The 23,584-nt window shown below is 36.6% G+C and overlaps 5 protein-coding genes and 1 pseudogene across 10 annotated transcripts; 3 read left to right on the top strand and 3 right to left on the bottom strand.

The window, feature by feature from the left end:
• The first annotated feature begins 628 nt into the window (after nt 1-628).
• On the top strand, nt 629-3,223 carry LOC145232149 (glycoprotein endo-alpha-1,2-mannosidase-like). 4 transcript variants are annotated; one of them, XM_080096668.1, is made up of 9 exons: nt 633-753; nt 831-1,131; nt 1,312-1,507; nt 1,732-1,824; nt 1,896-2,005; nt 2,169-2,245; nt 2,311-2,514; nt 2,578-2,748; nt 2,819-3,223. In XM_080096668.1, exons 2-9 carry the CDS (start codon nt 1,027-1,029, stop codon nt 3,114-3,116), a joined length of 1,254 nt encoding a protein of 417 aa, XP_079952794.1. In that variant the 5' UTR covers nt 633-753; nt 831-1,026; the 3' UTR covers nt 3,117-3,223. The 4 variants fall into 4 exon arrangements, with proteins under 4 accessions (XP_079952795.1, XP_079952794.1, XP_079952792.1 ...); XM_080096666.1 differs by having other exon boundaries at nt 635-753; nt 831-1,254; XM_080096669.1 differs by lacking the exon at nt 2,578-2,748 and having other exon boundaries at nt 629-753; nt 831-1,254.
• On the bottom strand, nt 2,253-5,525 carry LOC145232150 (zinc phosphodiesterase ELAC protein 1-like). 2 transcript variants are annotated; one of them, XM_080096671.1, is made up of 8 exons: nt 5,389-5,525; nt 5,107-5,268; nt 4,916-5,030; nt 4,351-4,499; nt 3,855-4,064; nt 3,691-3,794; nt 3,420-3,622; nt 2,253-3,360 (listed from the first exon to the last, which is right to left on the bottom strand). In XM_080096671.1, the coding sequence occupies exons 1-8, from the start codon at nt 5,438-5,440 to the stop codon at nt 3,210-3,212; spliced, it is 1,146 nt and encodes a 381-aa protein (XP_079952797.1). In that variant the 5' UTR covers nt 5,441-5,525; the 3' UTR covers nt 2,253-3,209. The 2 variants fall into 2 exon arrangements, with proteins under 2 accessions (XP_079952797.1, XP_079952798.1); XM_080096672.1 differs by lacking the exon at nt 5,389-5,525 and having other exon boundaries at nt 4,916-5,034; nt 5,107-5,191.
• A 3,930-nt stretch (nt 5,526-9,455) lies between these two features.
• On the top strand, nt 9,456-13,619 carry LOC145233029 (annexin A13-like). 2 transcript variants are annotated; one of them, XM_080097694.1, is made up of 8 exons: nt 9,456-9,693; nt 9,990-10,105; nt 10,931-11,054; nt 11,117-11,236; nt 11,970-12,134; nt 12,207-12,311; nt 12,489-12,677; nt 12,755-13,153. In XM_080097694.1, exons 1-8 carry the CDS (start codon nt 9,673-9,675, stop codon nt 12,809-12,811), a joined length of 897 nt encoding a protein of 298 aa, XP_079953820.1. In that variant the 5' UTR covers nt 9,456-9,672; the 3' UTR covers nt 12,812-13,153. The 2 variants fall into 2 exon arrangements, with proteins under 2 accessions (XP_079953820.1, XP_079953819.1); XM_080097693.1 differs by lacking the exon at nt 12,755-13,153 and adding an exon at nt 13,368-13,619 and having other exon boundaries at nt 9,461-9,693.
• Nucleotides 13,620-13,739: 120 nt separating this feature from the next.
• LOC145234259 (uncharacterized) lies at nt 13,740-16,087 on the bottom strand (annotated as a pseudogene).
• A 1,995-nt stretch (nt 16,088-18,082) lies between these two features.
• On the bottom strand, nt 18,083-19,009 carry LOC145234258 (uncharacterized). Its single transcript, XM_080099007.1, has one exon. The coding sequence runs from the start codon at nt 19,007-19,009 to the stop codon at nt 18,083-18,085; it is 927 nt and encodes a 308-aa protein (XP_079955133.1).
• Nucleotides 19,010-20,430: 1,421 nt separating this feature from the next.
• LOC145234607 (tRNA wybutosine-synthesizing protein 2 homolog) lies at nt 20,431-23,462 on the top strand. Its single transcript, XM_080099316.1, has 6 exons — nt 20,431-20,650; nt 20,798-20,948; nt 21,016-21,169; nt 21,648-21,757; nt 21,974-22,131; nt 22,411-23,462. The coding sequence occupies exons 1-6, from the start codon at nt 20,636-20,638 to the stop codon at nt 22,810-22,812; spliced, it is 990 nt and encodes a 329-aa protein (XP_079955442.1). The 5' UTR covers nt 20,431-20,635; the 3' UTR covers nt 22,813-23,462.
• The last annotated feature ends 122 nt before the right edge of the window (nt 23,463-23,584 follow it).

Genomic DNA, 23,584 nt, shown 5'->3' with positions numbered 1-23,584 from the left:
TCAATATAGTGGCTCTGGTTTTAACAAATGGTGTTCAAACTGAACTGAAATTTGCAGCAGACTTTTAACGTAGAAAAAAAGTGGAACCCGGACCTGTGTTATTTTGCCGAATTAGAACCAGTATGTGGGGGAAATTTGTCTCCAATGACATTTACCACATGTTGGTTGTTCAGCTCGGTTTGCCGCAAGAAAAAAATCTCTACTTTGTCTCTGTATTCTATCTATTTAACAGACAAACGTGTTTTAATGTTACCACGGGCCAAATCTAACCCTCGGGGCCGCAACGTAATTTTGACATGCTAAGTTAAAATAACCCACTAAAATGGGCTCATTTAAATAAATGTAAACTACTATATAAGCTATCGCTGCCAGGCATAAAATCAAGGCCAGAAGAGCTCTACAAACTTGAAACTTAAAACACATTCAACAGCTAGAGAATTCTGATTTATTTATTTTTAAACAGGTATTGTTATTGCCGAAATTTATAAAACGTGTTGTTGTTACTTCAAGCAACCTGATTTGTGTATTTCGTTGATTTTCGGTAAAGGTGTTTCGCAGATACAAAAATTTGTAGTCACGACAAAAACGTGCTGTACATCCAGTATGTGGTAAACAGCTAATTGGTAAAATTCGTCGAAAATTTTAGGAAGATACTTCGCTTGCAAAGTTGCAATCTGCAAAGTGCAAAATGCAAACGTCTGGCGGATATTTCCCTTGGTAAAAAAACTGGAACAAAATTTCCTGAGTTTTAAGGTAAAGTTTCAAAATAGTGACCATCAATCCAAAAGAACTGAACTAACTTCATAAAAAAAAGCATTTAAAATTTACAGACAAATGCACAAAGGAAGGCAAAAGGCGATCAAAACCCACGGAATCGAATTGTATGTTAAGCCAAGAATAACGTTTTGACTGTCGTACCTTTCAAAACATGTGTTGACTTTTTTGACCAGAAAACTTGCCACGATTTGCTTTTGTTTCTAGGTTGTGATTTGCAAATTGTGATGTATGTAGAGCAGAGCACTAGTAATGTTTCGAATGTTTATAAGAAGGCGAAGGATTTGTGCATTGGCTTTAACTATTGTATGTTTTGGTTTTGCACTATACTACCACAGTTTTAAACAACGAATTCAGGTAAAAGAGTCGGCGCAAAACATTATTCCTCTAACAAAATATGTCGAAAAAGAATTAATTTCAGCGTCAAATGTTTCACATGTTGGAGACCAGAAAAGAGATCAAAGAATTCCAATGCAAACAGTAGGGAGTTTTGCAAAAGTAGTAATATTCATTACAGGGTTTTATTTTTGTGTGCAGGTTCCACCAAATCCTTTTAAAAAATCGAACCCAAGTGTCAACTACAACGTACATGCGTTTTACTATACCTGGTATGGTAACCCAAAAAATGACGGAAAATACCTTCACTGGAATCATCGGCTCCTACCACATTGGGAAAAACGAGTGTCAAACATGTATGCAACTGGACAAAGGCACCAACCTCCGGACGACATAGGTACGTTTTTTTTAAACTTGCATAGCAGTAAACACCCTCCATGGACGGCATTTGTCACACAACATTCATCAGCAGAGTTCAAAAAGCTGTGTGTGCCCTTTTGTGAAATTGATATTTTGCAGAAACAAACTTTAAACTGGTGCAACAATCAGATTTGATTTTAGTACATGTGATGGTAATAGCCTATATTGCGTTTATTATTTTAATGAATACAAACTTTGCAGGTGCCAACTTTTATCCAGTTCTGGGTGCATACAGCTCTCTTGACCCAGAGGTCATCACTACACACATGCATCAAATAAAACAATCCGGAATAGGTATGAAATGCCAGGTTAATCATATCAGTGACAAAATAATGTAGGAAGGTATTTTATTATATTGGTGTCAGGGGTTCTAGCATTGTCATGGTATCCAGCTCAAAAAGCAGATGACGAGGGTAAACCAGCAGATCAGTATGTTTCAATTCTTCTTTCCAAAGCTGCTGAACATAACATTAAGGTAACATTTTGTAAATAGAAATACTGTGCTTGTTGAAGTTAACAGCTACTAACAAAAGAGGAATTTTTTTTAAACCTGACCTTCAAGTTGTTGTGAATTGAGTACAAATATTTACATTTGATGTCTTTAGTTATGCCTTCCATTAAAACACGTTTTTAAACAGATTTGCTTTCACATTGAACCATATAAAGGAAGGACAGCACAATCAGTGGGAGATGACATAAAGTACATTAATAACAAGTATGAAACAAGTAGCAAGGCATTATATTTTCTCGTTGAATCAAGTCATTACACAAAACTTTTAGGTATGGAAACCATCCTGCATTTTACAAAACCAATCACCCACATAAGCCTGACAAAAGCAATCTTCCGTTGATATATATTTATGACTCATATCAGATATTGCCTGATGACTGGAAGATACTTTTGGGAGAAGATGGTTCAACATCAATTAGAGGCACAAAAAATGATGCAATAGTTATTGGACTGTTGGTGGAGAAAAAGCACAGGTAACACATATTGTGGATAAATGAATAAACAACAGGTTGGTTTCTGAAATAACCTTAATTCAGTGAAGATATATTGACTGGAGGATTTGATGGATTTTACACATACTTTGCATCAAGTGGCTTTAGTTATGGAAGTAATCTTATGCATTGGAGGGATTTAAATGCCTTCGCAACTCAACATCAATTGTTATTTATACCCAGTGTTGGTCCCGGTTACATAGATACTAATGTGAGGTAAAGATATTGTGATGCAACAAGACTGTGTTAAAGCTTGATAAGTAATGTGTGATATGTTGACTCAAAGGCCTTGGAATGGAGGAAACACAAAGCATCGAGATAATGGGGCATATTATGAAAACGAGTGGCAATCTGCTTTGCAAGTTCAACCAAATTTTGTTTCCATAACTTCCTTCAATGAGTGGCATGAAGGAACACAAATTGAACCAGCATTGTCACAAAAAACTGTCAGTGTTGAGTTTTTGCATGGAAAGCGTCAAAGAGGGACATTTTTATACCTAAGTTATGGTAATGACCCTAACCTTTATCTGGATTTAACCAAAACTTGGGTAGAACAATTTGAGAAGTTAAGTGGGAACCAATGACAAAGTTATAGTTGCACTTACTTGCCATGAGATTATCTTATTTCTACAAAAAATATAAGCGTTCTGTGATTTTGAGCCTTCAATACATTTTAATTAGGTGTCCACTATCTTTCTTTTGACATTCATGACAAGGCCGTCATAGGCAGTTACAACAGGTCCGTCATATTTCAATTGAGCTTCTTGTGTAAGTGTTTCAACAGTGGCATCACCTTCACTAACAGCATGTTGTTTAGGGTCTTTGTATCTGCACAAATTAAAATAATTGCTTGTGGCTTATAAGATTTGTTAAGACTACTGGGTTACCGCTGACTGCAGTGACTTTGAATTAACATTTGTGCTTGTACTGCTGATGCAAACTCTGCAGCCATTCTCGGGGTGGAGTGTCCATTTGCAACACACTTCTCTTCATGTGAATTTTCATTTGTGGCTTCATGTATAAGAATGTCACACCGGTAACATGCATCTTGCATAGACCATGAATCACATGTGTCTTGAAGTATTGCAATCTGAAAGGCAAGTCCGAATATTCACCCACAATATGTTTGTGTTTTTCTTTTACAGTTTTAAGTGCAACCTTTCTTCCAGGTTGAGTAGGCCCAATAAAATCTGATGGATTTACTCTTCTACCATCACTTAATGTCACTTGCTCTCCATTCTTAATTTTGCCAAACAAGGGGCCTAAAAACAACTGGATTACAACTTTAAATCCACAAATCTCTAAAATTTATTACACCTCACCTTTTGGAACACCAAACTTGATAAGTTTTTCGCTATTCAACTTTCCAGCTTTTGGTGCCTCTGAAAATACATACCCAAAACTGGGTATTCTGTGCTTTAGCATTCCAGCTGTTGCTGTTATGTGGTTTGTACAGCATAATGGCCACTGGCCAGTTACTTTGTCCTGAAATATAGCTCTTCCATTTTCCATTTCTGATGGATGTGGTGGACCTACAAAATGTAAACCATCATTTACTTTCAATTGCCTGGACCCTGCATCCCGAATCACCCAAAAATCTAAACGCCTACCAACACCATGCAGTGATATATGAATCTTAATATTGGAAAATGTTAACACTTTTAAAACAAAAAAACTTTAGTTTAAAAAGACTTTCAAAGAATATGACAATAAAAAAAAGTGAACAAGACAGTCTGTTTTATAAAACAATGCCCTAAAATCTATTTTGCCTGGTGTTTCCCTCACATGGGAACCAATTTTCTAAATGTTAGTTGGTACCTTTTGCTATGTGGTCAGGATTCCAAACATTCCAATCCATATCTTCATGTTTGCTACCCCTATATTGAGGTTGCACTGGTATCAGTTCATGCACAACATACTTGAATACCAAAACTGAACGAGAAAGGTTGAGTGCTTCTCTTAGAAATCTAAAAACATGGCAGTACTGGTAGCTTTCAGTATGTCACATTACATCGGGGTCTATGTTAAAATAGGCATGTATTCAATATATTATTTCCTCCTGGTTCAAATATTTGCCTCAATTTTTTATTTATTGCTGGAGCTAATTTCATAAATCAAGTCAGAATGCCTGAAGTTTATTTTAATGTTCTCCTTTTGAGAATGACACAAGTTGCTGTCGAAACGTTATGTTTTACACCAATATGCTTTGTTGTTTGTTTCTGGTGAGTCTCTTTCATCTATTTTTTAAAAAAATTGACGAGCAGAAAAGTTTTGGCCAAGCAACTAAAGATACATACACACTTGATCTTAACTGGAATTTTTTTGAAATTCATTTAACCACATGTAAGGCTTACATTACCAACCCTGCAAATACATGTAATACCTTCTTAAACCAAGAGGTCCAAATATTTCTATTGTGTTTGGTGTAGCTGCTAATTCACATACATCTGTGTCACAGTCTATAGGATTGAATGCCATTGAAATTGTACACAGCAAACCTTCCTTAATAAAAGTATGTCAAGATTAATTTAAACGTCTCACACACAAATAAAAATGCTTTCCAAGGTTGGTTACCTGGAAGCCCGAACATATGGTCTCCATGTAAGTGAGTAATAAATATTTTCGAGATGTTTCCAGGTTTAATAACTTTAAATTTCATGATTTGAGTTTGAGTTCCCTCACCACAGTCTACCAACCAAACATCACCTTCATATCGAAAAGCAATAGCAGATGCACCTGCATTAAAAACGTTAATATTTCAAAAGAAAGAATGCTTTCGCATATTAAATATATGTCATATTAAAGGGTCTTTTGTTATGTATTTATTTTTTAGTTTATGTTAGTTTTGCAGACAACCTCTATTGGGTGTAGGATATCCAGATCCAGTTCCAAGAAATGCTATATCCATGCCTTTGACCGCGCAAGGCAGAAAAACAGTACCCTTGCTGTAAAGTAGGTATATTGCAAGTTGAAAGAGAAAACGGTGTGTGGATTTTGGGACATGCTGATCTATAGAAATCTTAGAATTTAAAAGGTTGTGCCTGTTGGGAAAACGCAAAAGTTTAATACAAGAAACGGACACGTTTAATTCAGGCAAATCTTCTGTTGAGTCTAACTTCAAATAGACAATAACAGACCAAATAGCCATGGCGAAGTACTAGATTTTTCGTGTGCTTTATTGTGTGTGAACAATGCAGTGATGGGGAGACTCGAGTCAGTGAATCGACTCGAGTCACCTTTTTAAAAGACTTGACTTGACTCGAGTCTCAGTTGTGAAAAGACTCGACTTGGACTCGTCTTAGTAGAGACTCGACTCGGACTAGTTATTTCACCAACAAAACGGAAATTTCCTATAAATAATAACCTGTTCAGTTGGCTTCAACCAAACAACAGCAGCAATTTGCTGTGCTATGCGAAATTATTTTTGCTTAATATTAACGTTGCTACATGCACAAACTTTCTTACATTGGCATTACGCGTTGTACTTATTGCTTGGGTTAAGGCAGGGGTGGGCAAACTTTTCAGTGCAAGGGCCGCATTCAAAAGTTTTTAATCTCAAGGGGCCGCATAGTATTTCACCAACGGCCGCCAATTGCTTGCTTGTTTTTTTTAAAAAAATAACTGGTGTAAAGAATTAGGTTTACATCCTATATATACCATTTAAAGCCGCCTAAAATGCTCAGATTAAAAATTTCTTACGTGGCGCATAAGTTTAGCTAAACGGAGATAACTATTTATGACGTCATCTGTGATTGTGACGATTGCGGTGCCTGTTCTTTCGCATTGTTTGCACACAATAAGCGGATAAAAAGCCTGGCGCATATGGTTACTAGGCTGGTAATCTTTTTTTCCAGTCTCTCGAAATCGGAAAATATTTTCAGCTATGTGCAAATACGTTTGTTGTCACTGAAATTATTGGACAAACATTGGTTGAAACGCCACAATTGCAATTGTTTCAAAATAAACAAGCATTTGTTGCAACATAGGTATTTTTGTCAATAAATTATTGCGCCAACATTAAACAAAGCGAGCCGCTTTTAGTATCCATTTTTAGGTGTTGTGCTGGTCTGTGTTAGCGATTCTAAAGCCGTGTTTAATGTCCGTTTGTGACGATTTACAAAATAACGTGGCAGAAACAACAGACTAAAGCACGTAAAAAGTATCTGTGTTTAGTTCCTAAGTAAGTATGGTACGGGTACAGATACTGCACATGGTACAGGTATCAGCAATTCGCACCCCCGGTATTTTTTAAAACTCTGCGGCTGTGCTCATAATACTATTTAGCGTTACTAACATTCTCTTTAAAATTTACTAACATTTGGCGGGCCGCATGCGGCCCGCGGGTCGTAGTTTGCCCACCCCTGGGTTAAGGTAATCGACTGCAGTACATGTCAAGGCCAAGTATTCGCTTTTATAAGCGCTTATATCATTGAACAAACGGTCTAGCGCATGCAGTAAAATATGAATTTTTGGTTTTGAAAAACTTCTTTGAACAGATTGACGTTCTTTTCCACGCTGTTTAATGAGTGTCAATTAACGTGTTTCATTAAAGTTGACCCTTCTCTAAGAAAGGGACGTTGATGCAATATGTTCACTGTAATAAAGCGGTGTCCGTTTTTGAGGTAAAAAAGCGCGATGGACCATTCAAATAATAGACCATTCCATTCATTTAAACCATCCTTTCCTTGAAAAAACTTTTTGGGACTTGCCTTGACTCGAACCGCTAATGACTTGACTCGAACCCCTTGTGACTCGACTTGAGACTCGAACCCCTTGTGACTCGACTTGACTTGAGACTCGAACCCCTACTGACTTGACTTGACTTGAGACTCGACTGATAGGACTCGTTACCCAACCCTGGAACAATGCTCCACAAAAAAACTAACAGGCGACACAATGCAGATTGTGACGCCATAAACCTCCACTAAAGTGATCTAAACCAAGTATATATAAAACACAAGTAGTCCAACCCATTGTTACGCGATAGAGCCTCATGAACGCCGTTTTGTGTACAAATTAATACAGCAGGAATAGGGAAAAACACATAAATTGTCTGATTTTTACAAACTGGTAGGCTTTAACGCGAATTTGATGGGCCAATCGAATACTACTTTTGGGTTCTAACATTTGAGCGTGATAATGTACGCTAAATTCCAATGTTGCAAATTTACATGAAAAATAAGCGGCCAAATTTATATGAAAAAAAGCAATTTAGCTTGTAATATTACGTTTAAATATTAGAAATTGAAATTTTTATTCAATTTGGCGAATCAAATTAGCGTTTAAGCTCACCAGTTTGTGAAAATCAAACAATTATGTGTTATTTTTCCTCTACCCACAGTATCATTTTGGACACAAAATGGCTCGTAGGCTTTATTGTGTAACAATGGGTTGGACAACTTGTGTTTTATATAGACTTTGATTTAAGCCAGTGGTTCCCAAACTGTGGGTCATGGCCCAGTACTAGGCCACCAAGACATTTTCAATGGGCAACAGAGCCATTTGAATAGATTCTACTGTTTTGTTATACTGTAGATATTATGCGCTTTGTTTTGAAAAACGTAATTTTTGCAAAGAATTCCGAATCTTGTAGCCAAATTTCAGAAGCATGTATCTCATTGAAAATAAATTGCTAAAAACCATTTCGCCTGTTTTTGAGTTATTTTTTTGTTTGTGCCCAAATTTACAGCACGTGGTGGGCCACGAATCGCTATTAAATAGACATTTGGACCACAGACCAAAAAAGTTTTGGAACCCCTGATCTAAGCAAACTATCAGGTGATTGAGTCTGAACACGCCATAAACACTAGAACTAGAACAATCCCATTTTTTATATCTATGAATAAAATAGCCGTTTTAAATCTAGTAACTGGGATATTCTTAGATAGATCACATTTCTTCCGTGGGCCTATTTAACAAACAAAAGTCGCTGGTGGCCTTGATTTTTTTTCACGGGGTTTGAACCCAGGAACCTCCCGGGGACGAATCCCGATCAGTTTTTTATATGGGTCAGGCGCGCTGGACCATTCGGCCAAAGCAAGTTGTGTACTCAAGCAGCAAGTTGTGCGCCCCTGCGGTAAAGCTAATTTCCCAACAATTTCTAATGTAAGTTACGTATGTTACTGCTGGAAAATCCATCCAAGCGACGTTAAGGCATTTTCAAGTTTTAACATGGCAAAAATATTTTAAGAACCACTATAGCCACTTGCAGTAGTTGGACCATGAACTTGTGTTTTATATCTCTGGAAAATCTAACCAAGAGGCGTTATAATGCGTTTTCAAGTTGTTAAATTTCCCAAAACTGCAAATAAAAACTCTTCACTCGACAATTCAAATGTATTTTGTCGCTAAACTTTTCCTGTTTGTTGAGTCTAATTTCTTTGATCTCTTCTGACAAACTGTTAATTATCTCTTTACCACGGCCTTTAGTCCGATCGAACAGAATTAGTAAAACACATTTCACTAAGATGCATCCGAGATTTTCGTCAGCGTGGTACCCATTCCTGGTGTAACAATGCGAAAAACTTACAACATTTTGTTTCGTCCATTGGAATGCTATATAGGCTAATGTGCCGCATAGTGAATTTTATTAAACAAACGTAATATTGCCAAACGACGAATAATTTGGGGTTGTATATTTACCGCAACACTACGGAAATACATCGGCTTCATTTAACTTGAAAATATTCCTAAATTGTCCGATCGAGAAACTCCGTTACAGTTTTGTACTTATTTTAGCACGTTTTTGTTTCTTTCTCGGCTTTAAATCTGTATGTTTTAGAAATAAGTCGGCTCGTAATTTTGATGAAAGTTTGTTTTACAACATTTTTACTGTTTTTGCGACATATAGGCTTTACGCCAATTCAAAGGGAGGTTAAACACATTTATACCACATTTTGCTCTTTTAAGTTACTAAGGATGTGTGTCATAATAAGCTTACAATGGAATTTGAAACTGTGCTTATCTACTTGTTGTTCAAACAAAATGTAGACGTGTGTCATGATTACACAATGACGTAATAACCGGTGTTTGGGCGTGTCGCGCCGTTGTGGTGAATATCCTAACATCGATAAGATCGAAGTCAGTCAGTTTCACTTGGATACCTAGTCAACACGATTTTTGCAAACTACGACAAAAGCGATGGGAAATTTGGAAGCCACAGTAAGTGTTTTAGACTGCATAATTTAACATAGCAAAAATATTTTAACTGTTTAGGAACTATTTCAAACTAGCCACTTAACTGTATACTGTACTTTTATATCTCGTATAATACATATTCGAATAGGACTAAGACACTGAAGGTGTTGGTATGTCATGAAAGACGCATTCTTGTAAAAAGTCTGAGTTTTGTAAAAAAAAACCAACGACTAAAAAATAGTATAGGCCGGTGGCATTTGCCAGTGCCTCATTAAACATTTTTCATGACCATACCAATAGAATTTACAACTGTTTCACAGCCAACCGTAACTGCTGATGAGGATTTTGATCCAGATCGGGACTGCAACCGATTAAATGAGGCCATGGATGGTGCTGGTACGAGTGAACGTATCATAATTCGAATTCTTGCAAACAGGTAAATTAAAAGGCACAAAATGGAACGTACATATGTGTTTTAACTTTACAAGGCCAATTCAGACGTGTAGGTCTTTTTGCCTTTGGGATCTTGAAATTATTTTTTTGTTTAAAACTCGTTGCGTTTGATCGTCTAAAATAGAAATATAAATGACCCACGTATACGTCTATAGACACTGTACCGACCCTTGAAAAAAATGTTCAACGTTCAACAGGTTTTTTTGAAAGCTATGTTTGCTCTCTTCATGTAGTTTCTTTTTCAAGTAATGGAAATTTACCAAGCAGGCTTACTGCGAAATGTTTGCTTTTGAAAATTGATTTACAGTTTGTCTGAGAAACAGACGACAAGCGCCCACCGGTTAATGATTGACGGGTTTATGGTTTTATTTACCACGCCAACAGTAACACTGAGCACGTTCGCTGTCTGACACTAGCAGACCAAACATTGAAAACATGTTTCGATCGAACATATGGAACGTGCTAAGATTATCATAGCGAAATTGTGTATAGAAAATACTTGTTCCCGACGGGTACAACCCTGTCCAGTTTATTTTCAATGCTAAGTGCTTTGCATAAATAATATATGCGTTATTAATGTAACGTAAAGAAATACAATACAAAGTCATTGGGCTGTTTCTTTTTGTAAAGTGAAATTTATTGATATTAAAGTATTGTGAGGGAAAATGGACGTTATTCCCAAGATTTGGTATGCCTTCTTCTATAAAAAAAACACATTTGTTCAGAGCTCTTACAATGAGACTTGTGAACCAATAGTCACCTACCATATTGCATCCTAGTGGTCTACAACTTATTGGCCTGTATTTAGATCTTCTCTGCAGCGCCAAGTGCTAAAAGAGCGTTTTCAAGAAAATTTTGGGGAAGATTTGGTTGACCGCTTGAGGTCAGAATTGAGCGGCGACTTCGAGGAAACGGTTACTGCTGTGATGGATGTATGTTAAGCGTTTCTTTTGAAATAAGTAACTTTTTGACAACACCTTTTGTTAACATTTAGCCAAGAGCAGTGTACGATGCAAAACAACTGCGCAAGGCAATGCGAGGTCCCGGTACCAATGACGAAATTCTTATCGAAGTCTTGTGCACCAGACCAAACGAACAACTTAATCGGATTCGGGTAGGCGTCGAAAACAATTTGTAGGCATTTTACCGTTAAATTTTGATAGTTAAGTGCAATTTTGTAGGCATTTTACCTTTAAATTTTGATAGTTATTGTTTTGTTTTAATTAGTGATGTACCGAATCGGCTAAATTTCGATTCGGCCGAAACCGAATATTCGGCGGTTTTGCCGAATAAATTCGGCCGAATCAACCAAATCATTTATGACGTCACGCGAAGTCGTACGCTACGCGTTTGACGTGAAAAAAAGTTTATCTACCAGGCAGCCAGTGCAAAATAGTTGTGTTTCGTCCTTATTTCAGTTCTGTGGGGTTTAAAATTGCCTTAAGCATGATTGGCAACCTGCCAATGAATTACTAATTTTTTTGACTACCGTGGGAAAAACGATAATGTGTTGAAAAAGATAAACATTGACGCAATTTTCGTTATGTTTGGGCTTTTGAAAGATTGCCTGGACCTTAATAAGCAGAAAAGACACGTTTAACGCTTTAAATTTGTGTTCGTAAAAGATTCGGTTTCGGCCGAATCGCAACAAATTATTCGGCCGAAACCGAATCTTTGCAAAAATGATCGATTCGGCTGAATAAATTCGGCAAACGGACTATTCGGTACATCTCTAGTTTTAATCGCTGCCATGATGACCCATGCTGAATCAAAACAATAGTTTGACCAGTTGTTGTAATAAACGTTCTCTTAAGTTATACACAGAATGTTTGTACGATAAATTGCAGGTGGCCTATGCAGAAATATTTGATCGCGGTTTGGCTGACGATGTGCGTGACGAAACTTCTGGTGATTTTAAACACTTACTGATGGCCATGATATTGGCGGAGCGCGACGAACTTTTTGAAATTGATGAAGATCAAGCTGTTGCAGATGCTACTGCTATTTTTGAAGTAGGTTATTCTTGCAAGGGGTTACACTTTTTCCACAACACTCGAGATTGCAAAACATATGTTTTTTGTAAGGCTGGTGAAAATCGATGGTTTGGAACCGATGAAGACGAATTTACGAAGATTTTGGCTACCAGGAGCTACCTTCAACTTCGGTTAATTTTTGAAAAATACGAAGAGGTAATCACACTACAGCTACTTCATCTCCCTACGACACTCGGCAACCAATGTGCTAACATCGATAAGACTTTGTTTAAAAATACGGTTCTTGTGCAATTACATATAGTGGTTTTCAAAATATTGACCCAGAATAAAAACAGCGATTCACACTCTTATTTTTGCAATGCCTTTTTGCAGGTTGCTGGTAATTCTTTTGATGACGCAATCGAATCGGAAACATCTGGAAATCTTTGTGCAGCTTACAAAGCAATTGTGGCAATAGCGAGAGACCACCAGGCTTACTACGCACAGAAGTTGTACGATTCCATGAGGGGCATTGGAACAGACGACGACGCACTGATTCGGCACATAGTCGGCAGATCAGAGGTAATAAAATAAGGAAGATCTAGTAACTAGTAGCACCATAACTCACGTCAGCAACACATTTACATAATTTTCGATAGGTGGCGCAAAGAGCACGTAGGTTTCTTTTCACACTCCAAAAAAATACATGCGGATAAAAGTTACAAGAGTTACGAGAAAATATGCATCAATCAGCAATTTGAAACTTGATCACATTTCAAAGGAAACGGAAATGAGTCTCAGTCTGTGTTGCCATCACACCATGTTGGATATCGCAATATCACACTATGTTAAATTTCGCCACATCACACCTTGTTGGATTGTGCAACAGACCCTAATGTCAAATTTTCAAAGATAGCCTAACGCTACACCTCTTTAGCTGCGAAATTTTTACTTTAGCTCTTTGCGCCACCTATCGACATTGAGCTAAATTTTGGACGGACGTTAGTTATTGTGTCAATAGCTATATTCCATAAAATAAGCAGTAATAAATTGAAATATTAAACTACATAGCCTGCTTGTTTTTAACGAACCACTGGTTTAAACAAACTAAGTAAATATAATAATTACAATAAACTTAAAACAATTTTTAAACTGTGTACATTTCGGAAAAGCAGGAAACCAAATAATTTGACAAAAATACAAACGAGTGAACCTGTCTAACGCATTTGAGAACAAGCAAACAGCAATGTTGGAAATTTTTGATGTTTTTAGATTGACCTTGCTGATATTAAAGACAAGTATATAGCCATGTTTGACAAGAGTCTGTGGAATGACATTTCCGACGATTGCTCTGGGGATTACAAAAGAATGCTCCTGGCTCTTATAAAAGAGTAGAGTTGGATTCGGTGCCATAATCATTTAAATCATACGTGTTTGTTTCAATGTTTTGTAATTTTGTGAAAATGCGACAGTAATTGACATGTACCGTGTAACTGTGTTTGAAAATACATTACCCACATTTGATCTTGCAAGAGTGAACATAAGGAATCCGACTTTTGCTCAGAACTAAAGACAAGATTCGTTTTCACAAACTAGGCGAGGACAGCGTGTGTAGTTAGAAAATCGAAAAAGGAATTTTTCACATTATTTTTTTGAGGATCCATTGGTGTTGCCCAATTCGGGAGCTGCTGTAGTTGGTTGGATGTTACCAGAATCCAACCCATCTTCATTATCCTGTGATCTGCAAATTGATGCAAAAGGAAAATTCAAAACTGGGCTTGGTTTGTTCAGCACACAACGACCTTTTAGCATTTCCTTTTCCATGTGAATAGTAAGGTTGATTAGTTTGTCTACTTTTAGGTCGGCCCAGATCTTCATCGCTGTCAGTTTCCTCATATCGCCTTGATGAATGAGCTATACATCAAAGTAGAAACGTTAAACCAAGTAATAGGGAAAAAATGTTATTCAGATAATATGAAACGTGGTCATCTTGTAGCTCAGAAGCTATATACTCTTCAGGTCCCCTGAGTGTCAAAGTCAAAGTTCGTTTTAAACTTACAGGGTCTCAAAAAACATTATTAAAAAAGTGGCTGAGCCTATCAATGGTAGAATTCTAAACGTTTTAAGAATAATGGGTGGATGTTTGTTAATGTACAACTTTTTTAAACTTTAACAAACAAACAGGCAATTTGGAATATCGATCCACTAATCATCTTGCAAATCTGGCAAAGAAAGAAAATCTATACTAACACCATAACCCATGCTTCAGTCGCACATTTAGCTAAATTTCGATAGGTGGCACAAAGAGCAATAACACCTATTTAAAACGGTAGGCTATGTCTCCAAAAATGCTGACGGTTGGGGCTATTGGGGTTGGGGTTATAGGTATTATCATTAAAATTGCAATGAAACCAACTTTAGAACTTAGTTCCTGATGTGAAATTTTCAAAAACTTACTTCCCAAACCCACCCTCTTTTGAGCTGCTAAAATAATGATTCAGTTCTTTGCGACCAACCATCGAAATTTAGCTAAATGTTAGGCTGGTGTGAGTTATGTTGTCAGTAGCTGTACCGATAAAGAACAAGATCTATAAATTTTACAAATCCAGTACAGGTGTATTGTCTGATCTAACCTACAATGGTAATAACTCAAGGTTTTTACCAATGTCATAATCCATTCCAGGGGATTCAGTCCGACTTCGTGAACGACGAGTTCGCCTTCTATGTCGTCTTTTTTCATCTGCATATTTAAATTAAACATTTAGTTCTCGAAGGTCGATTTACGAGTCCACAAGTCACCAAACTTTACCTTGCAAACCATGTCGGTGGACCAAATCACCGAAGTGTGTTTCCTCAAAACCAGGCGGTACAAAAGCGACGTTACCATTTGGCCTAAATTATTTTGGATAAAAAGGCTGCAATTGGTTGTGATGACATAGAAGCTCATTTATGGTACCTGTACATGGCAAGAAACAGTTCAGCTGCCTGCCGAGCGGGAAGAGCCATAACTGCAACATGGCCAGGTTCCATTTCATCTATCATTCCAATTCTGGCTGAATGTCGATTTTTGCTAAAAGGCTTTTGCAGAAAAAATTAACGTTGCTGTAACGCGACAAACTCTAATATGCAAGTTTTACAATTTAAACAAGCTTCTGCACACAGCAACAATATTTTGCACAACGATATCTTTTAGCTTACCTTTGAAGAAAAGCACTTTTCAAGGCCTAGCGTGTTAAAACAAACAATAAAAGAAACCGAAGACAAAATGATTTCTAGAAATGAAACAAAAGCTGTAATGCCAGCAACAATAATCTGCAAAAAATCAATGTATTTAAGCTCTACCTTAAAGTTACAACTAACCATGCAGTGATAAAACTTACTTGTTGGGAGTTTGTTGAGTTGGCTGCTTCATTTGCTAGCGCAAGGCCACTATAAATTGCTATCGCAAGCGATGATAAGATGCTGATGAATGAAATTAGCATGAACCATCTCAGTATACTTTCGCTTTTTGATTTCCCAGCAATTACAGACAAAGCACCACATAACGGAAACTGAAAAAAATCTTTAATTTACATATTTATTGAGAATGTTTTTTGGGCACCAGCATCCACTTTATATGTAGCCTACCATATTTGTGTAATTTTGTAGCACGCACTCACACACTTTTTTACATATACATTGAAATACTAAAACCTTCTGAAAGCTAACCAATTGCTTGCTTTTTTCCAAATAAAAACAAAAACCTTGTGGTTCTAATTATGGATTACCGGCAAAGACATCCAAATTGAAAATCCCAGAAAACCAAAAAAAGAGGTTGATTGTGTTTCTTGCGACCTTATCCATACGGCAGCTATTCCTAGAACAACACTGGAAGCCCAACTTGCAATATGCATCACTGCCATGGTTGACAGAAATGAAACTGGCACTTTCAGTAGACTTTCCTGTTCAGTTGCAACATTTATACCCCTGTTGGACTGCGTATGCGACTGCATGAGGCTAAAAACACGATTAATGGTGTTTTGCAACCGCGTAGTACTACTTAGGTAAAAAGGTAAACAAATAATTTTTCGATGTTGTTGATTGAAAACACATCCTATAGGAACGTATTTCGCTTAGAACGGTCCAGGGCGTTTGTCATACAACACGGCGTGGTGATTGTATCTGGTTTCACATTTTAAGGTATCGTTTTAGTGTGTCCTTTGTTGGTCTGTGCTTTAGTACAAAAAGGGTAGGGTTAATACCTGAAAGGGAGGGGCAACTATTAGTGTTCCTGTTTTTTTTAGTCTCGCCACGTTGCAATCAACATTAACTGGTTAACCTTTAGGTTCCAAAAAACGTTTTGGGGCTAAAACCATTTTGTGCTCATTCAGCGTTTTCCTTTTTGTCCAAATTATCTTCAAAGCAAATAAAATGTGAAACAAGTCGCATGCTCTTTGCAGGCAATGTTCTTGAAAAAACAACACACTTGAAAAGTAGCTTGAACTTAAACTAAAGCTGCCAGAGAGTTTGAAGTAAATACATTTATTGCAGACGTTGCTATCGTCAGTGCAACAAATGTTAATACAGTTTGCTGCTGTTTCATCATACTGCGTACATCTTACTGTCTATCTTCAACATGCCAGGTATCTCATATAAAACAAACAAACAGTTATGCTACTTCATTACGTAGCATTAGTTAAGCACTATTCTGCTTTATTATTCTTCATAGCAATGATGTAACGAAGTTACCAGGGAAACTGCAGTGTAAGCAGGTAAAATCCTTTTTACATGGATGTATGAAAAAGTTAAACATCTTTTCGTTAGAGGTAAACATATTTTCGTTACAAATGACGCTTGCTTTTTGTAGCACATGTAGTGTTGTTTAGCGAACCGATTTGGTAAATTCATTTCGAAACCAATTTCGTCAGATCAGCGGGAAATCCAACGATAAATTTATCTTTTCATAACCAAAAAAACTACGTTCCCGTCCAGAGAATTTTGTGCATACAAACAGTATACGCAAATATGTAAGTTATTGGAAGTTTAAAACCGAAACAGAAACGAAAAAAGAAACAAACACATAGAATATCATACAAGGCCCGTAAAAGATGGTAAACTTGAGGGCTGATTGGCTCGCTCTTTAATCGGGCCACACAAGGGCCTTTGTCTAAAATGTCAGCAGCAATTAGCTGAAGTACAAGTGAATGACTAATTAACACCAAACCGACAAGTATTGCCACTTGCTACTCCTATAGGTGCGTCATCACGGTAAAATTTGTAAGCCCCCGAAATGGCTTTTAAGGGTACTCGGTGGTTTTTCATGGACGCTTTCAATTTGCGGTGTTGGCGATTTCTCATAATTGGCCTCTTTAAAGATAAAAATGTTAACCAGAATTTTTGTCGAAGTTCCTTAGTGCCATTTTCAACAAGGATTAGTCAGCCATGTCAATGGGAGTCGTCTGACGTCTTGATTTAACACGGAAACAAGCGACCATTATCGAACACAAAGCTATTGTGTTAAAATTCAACACTCCCCAGCCAGTGTCAACAAAGTACGTGAATTGGCTTTTACTTCTGTGTCGCTCTTTGAGTAAATAATAATTCCGCTTTCAAAAGGATACACACTTTCTACGGTGGCAAAAAAACTGATGTAGTTTTTATAGTTTGCTGCTCGTTAGTTACATAATACATGTATGAAAGTTTGAACCTTGACATCAAAGAGTTTTCTTTTACAGCCACGAAACGCTATTCACACTTTATAAGAACTTGTGGAAAAAAATCCATTGTGGCGTTACGAAAACTAACAGCAGCTTGGTCATTGCGATTTGGGGGTTGTTTTAGAAATTTTCGTACTTGATTTCACGACGTCGCTCAACATCGAACATGACGCAGGTTTGTTTCCAGATCTGTTGAAAATAAACACACTCTTCCAGTAAATGTAGTTCACAAAGTCTCGATGGCAAAATTACATGTTAAACAACGATTATATCTTTGTACAACTAGGATTCTTACCTCATATACAGCTTTACTTTGGGTAGTGGTTGCCAATTATCAAGTGCTTTTTCGTGTTGTGCTACTGGAGTGGATGGGTTCACGCTTGGAAGTTTTACTGTGACTGTATACTTCCTACGTTTAGATACATCGGGAATTTGCAACGTTCTATGAACCATTTCTCTTTTCTTCATGGCTTTAAGAAGGTTGGCTTTCGCCAGTAAAGCATTCCTCTCAGGAGTTAAATTCAAGATGTCCCACATTTTTACAAGATTCATATCCGCGGGATATAAGTCTGTCAGATCTTTTAAACTGTTTGTTGGGTAACTGGGTACTCCTAATTGCACCGACATCGCCCGTGATTTAGAGCACTGCTGGACAGAATTTTCTATCTCTTTCAAGTCTGGACCTTTAGGAACTTTGCTTGAACGAAAATGTTCTGGGTGTTTTTTTATTGCAGGAACTTTGCCTGATCCAACATCACTCTGCAGATGTTTTACGACGTGACTGTAACTGGACAATGATTGATGGTGTGACATCAATTCGAGCAACGTTCGATGAAATTCAACAGATTGAGGTTCCGGCAGGTTAACTTTTTGTTTACGGCACGTAGGATGTACTTTTTGCCTTTTTACTTGAGCGCTTGACCAACGTCTACTTCGTGCGACAGAATCTTTAATTTCTCTTGAGGCTATGGATGATGCAGAGCATGTTGACAAAACATATCCATTGCAGGCAATTCGAGCTGCCTGGAAGTTTTCTAGCGAGCCGGTTGGATACGATTTTAAAGACTGTTTTTTCTTTGATTGTATCTGATTCCTAATTTCAAGTGTTGACTTTGTGTTATTGATGTCAAGCAGAGCTCTTCGCAACGCTTTACGAATATGTCCATCATTTGTTGTATCAGGGTCGTAGACTGCCTTCCTGGATTCTAAAATAAACATTTTATCACTTTTATGCTCATAAACTGCACTTTTGTATCAATAATTTTGCCAACCTGTGCAAAAAAACATGATTTTATGATACTAAAATCCGTAAAATGCCTTTGTTAATTTATTTCGAGAGCATAGTGTCCGCGACATTTGCTACACAATTACCGCCAAGAGTTTTCCAAACATTTGCTTTTCAAGTCACTTTCAAGCCAAGTCTGTTTGCGTAACGCTATCACGACGCGGCTAGACTTCTTCTTTGACATCTAGATTCGTGTTTCACACATTCGATAACCGGATTTTCGAAGATCTGTTGGAAAAGTATCTTTTAATTCTGTGTTTTCCAACCATTTAAACACTAACATACTACTTTTATGCTTGGGAAACTCTTTGCAAGGTTATTTTCGTAATAAAAGATGAAATGATAATTGTACTTTAAAAAAATGACTGATTTAAATATAGTTAAAACCAAATATATAGCAAGAAGTTGTGGAAAACACAAACATAAAGAGAATAATATCACAAATAGACAATCACGTGTAACATGCACACAAACATATACATTTTCTTGTGTGTTGTTTGTGACGTCAATACGACACTCCATAATTACATCTTGCCTCAGTGCCCAAGCCCACATTATTGCAAATGAGCTCTGTTCCAACCAAATCGGAAATTAAACATCTTTAACCAGGGAGTCGAACCGCTTGTCATGTGGGTTCAGGTTCGGTTCGGGTTCACTTGGTTTTGTTTTTAAGGGTTCGGGTTCGGTTCAGGTTTTTAAAAATGTATATTTTCGGGTTCGGGTTTCGTTCCGGTTTGGGCAAATTATCCGGTCCGAACCGGTTTGCGGTTTTTAAACCGGTTCAAAATTTTCTTCGTTTTAATTTAATTCTACCCATCATCTACCTGGCCTTATCAAACTCCAAAAGAATTTTGCCAGTGTACTGTTATTTTTGACACGCCCTATAAGTGTTATCTCGTGTATCCTTCAGTGCGCTGTTTCGAAAAAAATCACAAAATATAAAACAGACTGCATTTTTTACTGGTTCGGTTCCGGTTTGGGTCCAACGCCAAACAAAATATGGGGTTCAACTCCGGTTCGGGTTTTTAGAAAATCGTAATAAGCGGTTCGGGTTCGGTTCGGGTTTAATGAAATTAACCGCTCAAACCGGTTCGCGGGTTCGGGTTCAGTTCCGGTTCGACTCCCTGTCTTTAACTGCATGTCTCAAGTTTTTTATTCTTCGAACAATGATTTTCTTGAAGACTGGTCTGCAAAACGTAAACAAGTTTGTCGATCTGTGTCTTAAAAAGTCTGTTATATGCTATCAAAGACTTCTGTGATGCTTTGTTGAGTAAAATAATAGACACTATAAATTAACATAGATACTTTATGATATCTATGGGAAAGTGTATTGCAGAATTCCTTCACATGTTGGGGATTGCCCCTGTTCAGAAATTGTGAAGTTGCAGCTATTCCAAGTTTCAAGTCTTTGACCAGTGACCTTTGAGAACTTACGGCTAGATGCTCTGGAACGCGATTTAAGCGCGAAATTTGTGCAATAGCAGGCAATTGGCATGAAATGGTTTTACTATTTTAAGGGTGGTTTGATTGCAAAGTGACAAAATCTACAGCCTGGTGCAATGTCTGCTGAAAAGGTAATACTTGTGAATCAATAAGCTTATGATGTGTTAACTGTTAAACTTAAACATGTTTTGATAATGTGGCGTTTAAACCAATGTCAAATGCTTGGCTACATATATTTTTCCATGATGCTTAATGTAGGCATATTTGTTTTTTTTTAGTTGAACAGGGCAATAAAGAAATTTTGTGCAGAAAACCAACTTATATTTTCTGAAGAGCTAAGCAGCAGTCTGCCAAAAAGATGGGAAAAGCATGGGGATATGATTATGTTGCCTCAGGCCTGTTTTAATCCAGAGTTATGGAACAGCTTAGGTTAGTGTTTGACTCTTGTTTTACATTTACTGCTTTAAGATTATGAAAAGTAACAATATGTGCTTAGATCAGTCTAAACTGTGGGATTTGGTGGCTGATACTCTCAAAGTTAAAAGGCTGGCAAGACAAACTATAATAACAGATGATGGTTATCGAACACCAAAAGTTGTAATGTTGAAGGGAACAAGTACAACGGTCACCCATATTGACAACAAAATTAAGTAATCTGATGATTTTCATTAAGTTTTCAATCTAAACATTTTTGTGGTTTTTATGGTTCTTATGTCATATTTTTTTGACCTTTTTTGTTGCTAGTTCTCCCATAAAAAAATATGTTCCTTTATCTTGAATATTTTACCAGATATGTACTGATATTATCACTTTAGGGCAAAAAAAAATCTTGCATGAAATTTAACTGACAAAGCCGAAAGATTTTTGAATGTTAACTATTTTTACTGTGACATGTAATCAAGTTCAATGTCACATTTTTTATGTTTATTCTTTTGTCAGAATTTTCTATTCCTTTGTGGGTACTAAAATATTGGTTATAAACCATTTTTTAAAATATCAATATAACATTTGACAAAAGTATTTTTAAAACTTATCATAGGCAATAGTTTGGGATGCCATAAAACAAGATCTGCAGTTTAACCAGTAATTTTTATAAAATATGCAGAATTATCTATGTTGTGATTTCAGATACAAATTTGATGTCACCAAGTGCATGTTTTCTTCTGGAAATATTACAGAAAAAATTCGAATGTCCAAGCTAAGTTGCAAAGATGAAACAATTGTGGACATGTTTGCAGGTTGTAGTGAACAAAATATTATTATGTCTATTAACATGTCGCAATATCCTTTGGTAAATATAAAATCCAATGAATAATAGTCAATCACTAGATGATAACCTTTTAAAAAGAACTATTTTCATGGGTTCTTGTTTGCAACCTAAAAAAACATCGGTTTTATTTTGCTGTTTATGCACCATCCTATTTTCTCCTTTAATCAAATTGTTTCATAACTAGGAATAGGATATTTTACTCTTCCACTATTGGTTCACGGAAAAGCCAAATATGTTTATGCCTGTGAATGGAATCCAAATGCAGCAAAGGCTTTGAAAGAGAACTTAATCATAAACAAAGTGTCAGAACGCTGTACGGTTCACCAAGGCGATAATAGGGAGGTATTAAAGACAATTGTTGCATGTAACATTTAAAATTGTGCTTATTTTTTTGTCATTCATATTTCTTATGTAAGTTATTGTTTCCAGAAATAAGAATCATGTCATAAAATATCGGTAAAACTAAGGCCTTATTTGATGATTGATAAAAACTGTACGTCTATTGTAAAAGCAAAATAATGTATGTGCAAAATCATTACATATTTCATCAAAAAAATAGACTATATTGTTTTTATGTGACAAATATTGTAGTCCTTGTTTTAACGACAGGTTTTGTTTTAGGTATGTCCTACAGATATTGCCGATCGAATTATTCTTGGTTTAATTCCATCTGCAGCAGCAAGTTATAAAACTGCCTGCCAGGCACTTAATCAATTGGAAGGAGGTGTGATGCATATACATGGAAATGTATCTTCTCATGCAAACAGTGTGTTTCCAACACCTAAAGAAACCCTTCACATTTCTAGCAATGAAACCACATGCAATAAAATACTTAAACAACAGTGGATGGATTGGGCAATATTCACTGCAACCCAACTGCTTAGTATTTTAAATATCTGCAAAGATTCTGGTTTTAAATCACAATGGTCGATCAACATTCTTCACATTGAGCGGGTCAAGTCATATGCCCCTCATATTGACCACATTGTCATTGACCTAAGATGCCACCCAGTGGCAATATGATAAATGTGGCTATGAACAAAGAGTAATGCATATATTTGATGTGCTCTTTAACTGAGGAGCGTCTAATAGAAATGATGTTTCTTGGGACTTTTTCAAATTACATAAATGATGAAACTAATTTCCAAATTAACTTTAATAAAAAACAACAACAGTAAACTGTTTGTTTCATTTTTTCCTCTGTTGGCGGGCAACACCTGAACATGTTATGCTCACAATGAGTCCGCTGTCACACTTCCTGTTTTACTACAAGTCTGTTGAGTCATTTTGTATTTGATTTTCATTATATTTGGCAGTCGGTGACTTCAATTTAGACCAACCCATCAGGAACCTGTTGGTTGGAAAAACATCACTCAAGTTTCTTGCTCAAGGAAAGCCCACAACCTCAGGAAACACAATCTGCTTGCGCTGACCACTCAGCCATCTTGACAATTTTGAAGCCCTCTTGTTAGTGAAAATTGAAATAATAAAGTACCTATTTTTCAAAGTCTACAACATGTATAAATAAATTTGTGAATCATACTGCTATGAAATTGTCCTAATTGGTTAAATGCAGGATTTGCATTCAGTCCTTTTTTACTAAATTGCCCTGTCTCCTTTTTAAGTAAATTTTAGTATTGTCTTGCTAAAAAATAAATCAGAAACTAGAGTGACTAAGTGTAGTATATATAGTTTAAACAGCTAAAACTTAAGCACAAAAACGTTTGCTTGAATGCGAGAACAACAGATTAGATTATTGGCCAGATTTGCAAATACTGAAGTACAATAAACATAT

This window comes from Phallusia mammillata, chromosome 6 (genome assembly GCF_965637545.1).
Source record: "Phallusia mammillata chromosome 6, kaPhaMamm4.hap1.1, whole genome shotgun sequence".
Classification (NCBI taxonomy): Eukaryota; Metazoa; Chordata; class Ascidiacea; order Phlebobranchia; family Ascidiidae; genus Phallusia; species Phallusia mammillata.
The sequence above is the reverse complement of the archived record's forward strand: the minus strand, read 5'-3'. Positions and strand labels throughout refer to the sequence as shown.

Bases quoted from the DNA above. Each gene is read 5' to 3' on its own strand.
- LOC145232149 (XM_080096666.1), top strand. From the start codon at position 1,027: ATGTTTCGAATGTTTATAAGAAGGCGAAGGATTTGTGCATTGGCTTTA. The intron at 2,006-2,168 runs GTAACATTTTGT...GTTTTTAAACAG, and splicing joins CTGCTGAACATAACATTAAG to ATTTGCTTTCACATTGAACC. The intron at 2,246-2,310 runs GTATGAAACAAG...CAAAACTTTTAG, and splicing joins ATAAAGTACATTAATAACAA to GTATGGAAACCATCCTGCAT.
- LOC145232150 (XM_080096671.1), bottom strand. From the start codon at position 5,440: ATGGATATAGCATTTCTTGGAACTGGATCTGGATATCCTACACCCAAT. The intron at 4,065-4,350 runs GTACCAACTAAC...TACATTTTGTAG, and splicing joins TCCTGACCACATAGCAAAAG to GTCCACCACATCCATCAGAA. The intron at 3,623-3,690 runs GTTGCACTTAAA...CTTGCCTTTCAG, and splicing joins CTACTCAACCTGGAAGAAAG to ATTGCAATACTTCAAGACAC.
- LOC145233029 (XM_080097693.1), top strand. From the start codon at position 9,673: ATGGGAAATTTGGAAGCCACA. The intron at 10,106-10,930 runs GTAAATTAAAAG...GCCTGTATTTAG, and splicing joins ATTCGAATTCTTGCAAACAG to ATCTTCTCTGCAGCGCCAAG. The intron at 11,055-11,116 runs GTATGTTAAGCG...GTTAACATTTAG, and splicing joins CGGTTACTGCTGTGATGGAT to CCAAGAGCAGTGTACGATGC.
- LOC145234258 (XM_080099007.1), bottom strand. From the start codon at position 19,009: ATGTTTATTTTAGAATCCAGGAAGGCAGTCTACGACCCTGATACAACA.
- LOC145234607 (XM_080099316.1), top strand. The intron at 21,170-21,647 runs GTAATCTGATGA...TTGTGATTTCAG, and splicing joins CATATTGACAACAAAATTAA to ATACAAATTTGATGTCACCA. The intron at 21,758-21,973 runs GTTGTAGTGAAC...TTTCATAACTAG, and splicing joins AATTGTGGACATGTTTGCAG to GAATAGGATATTTTACTCTT.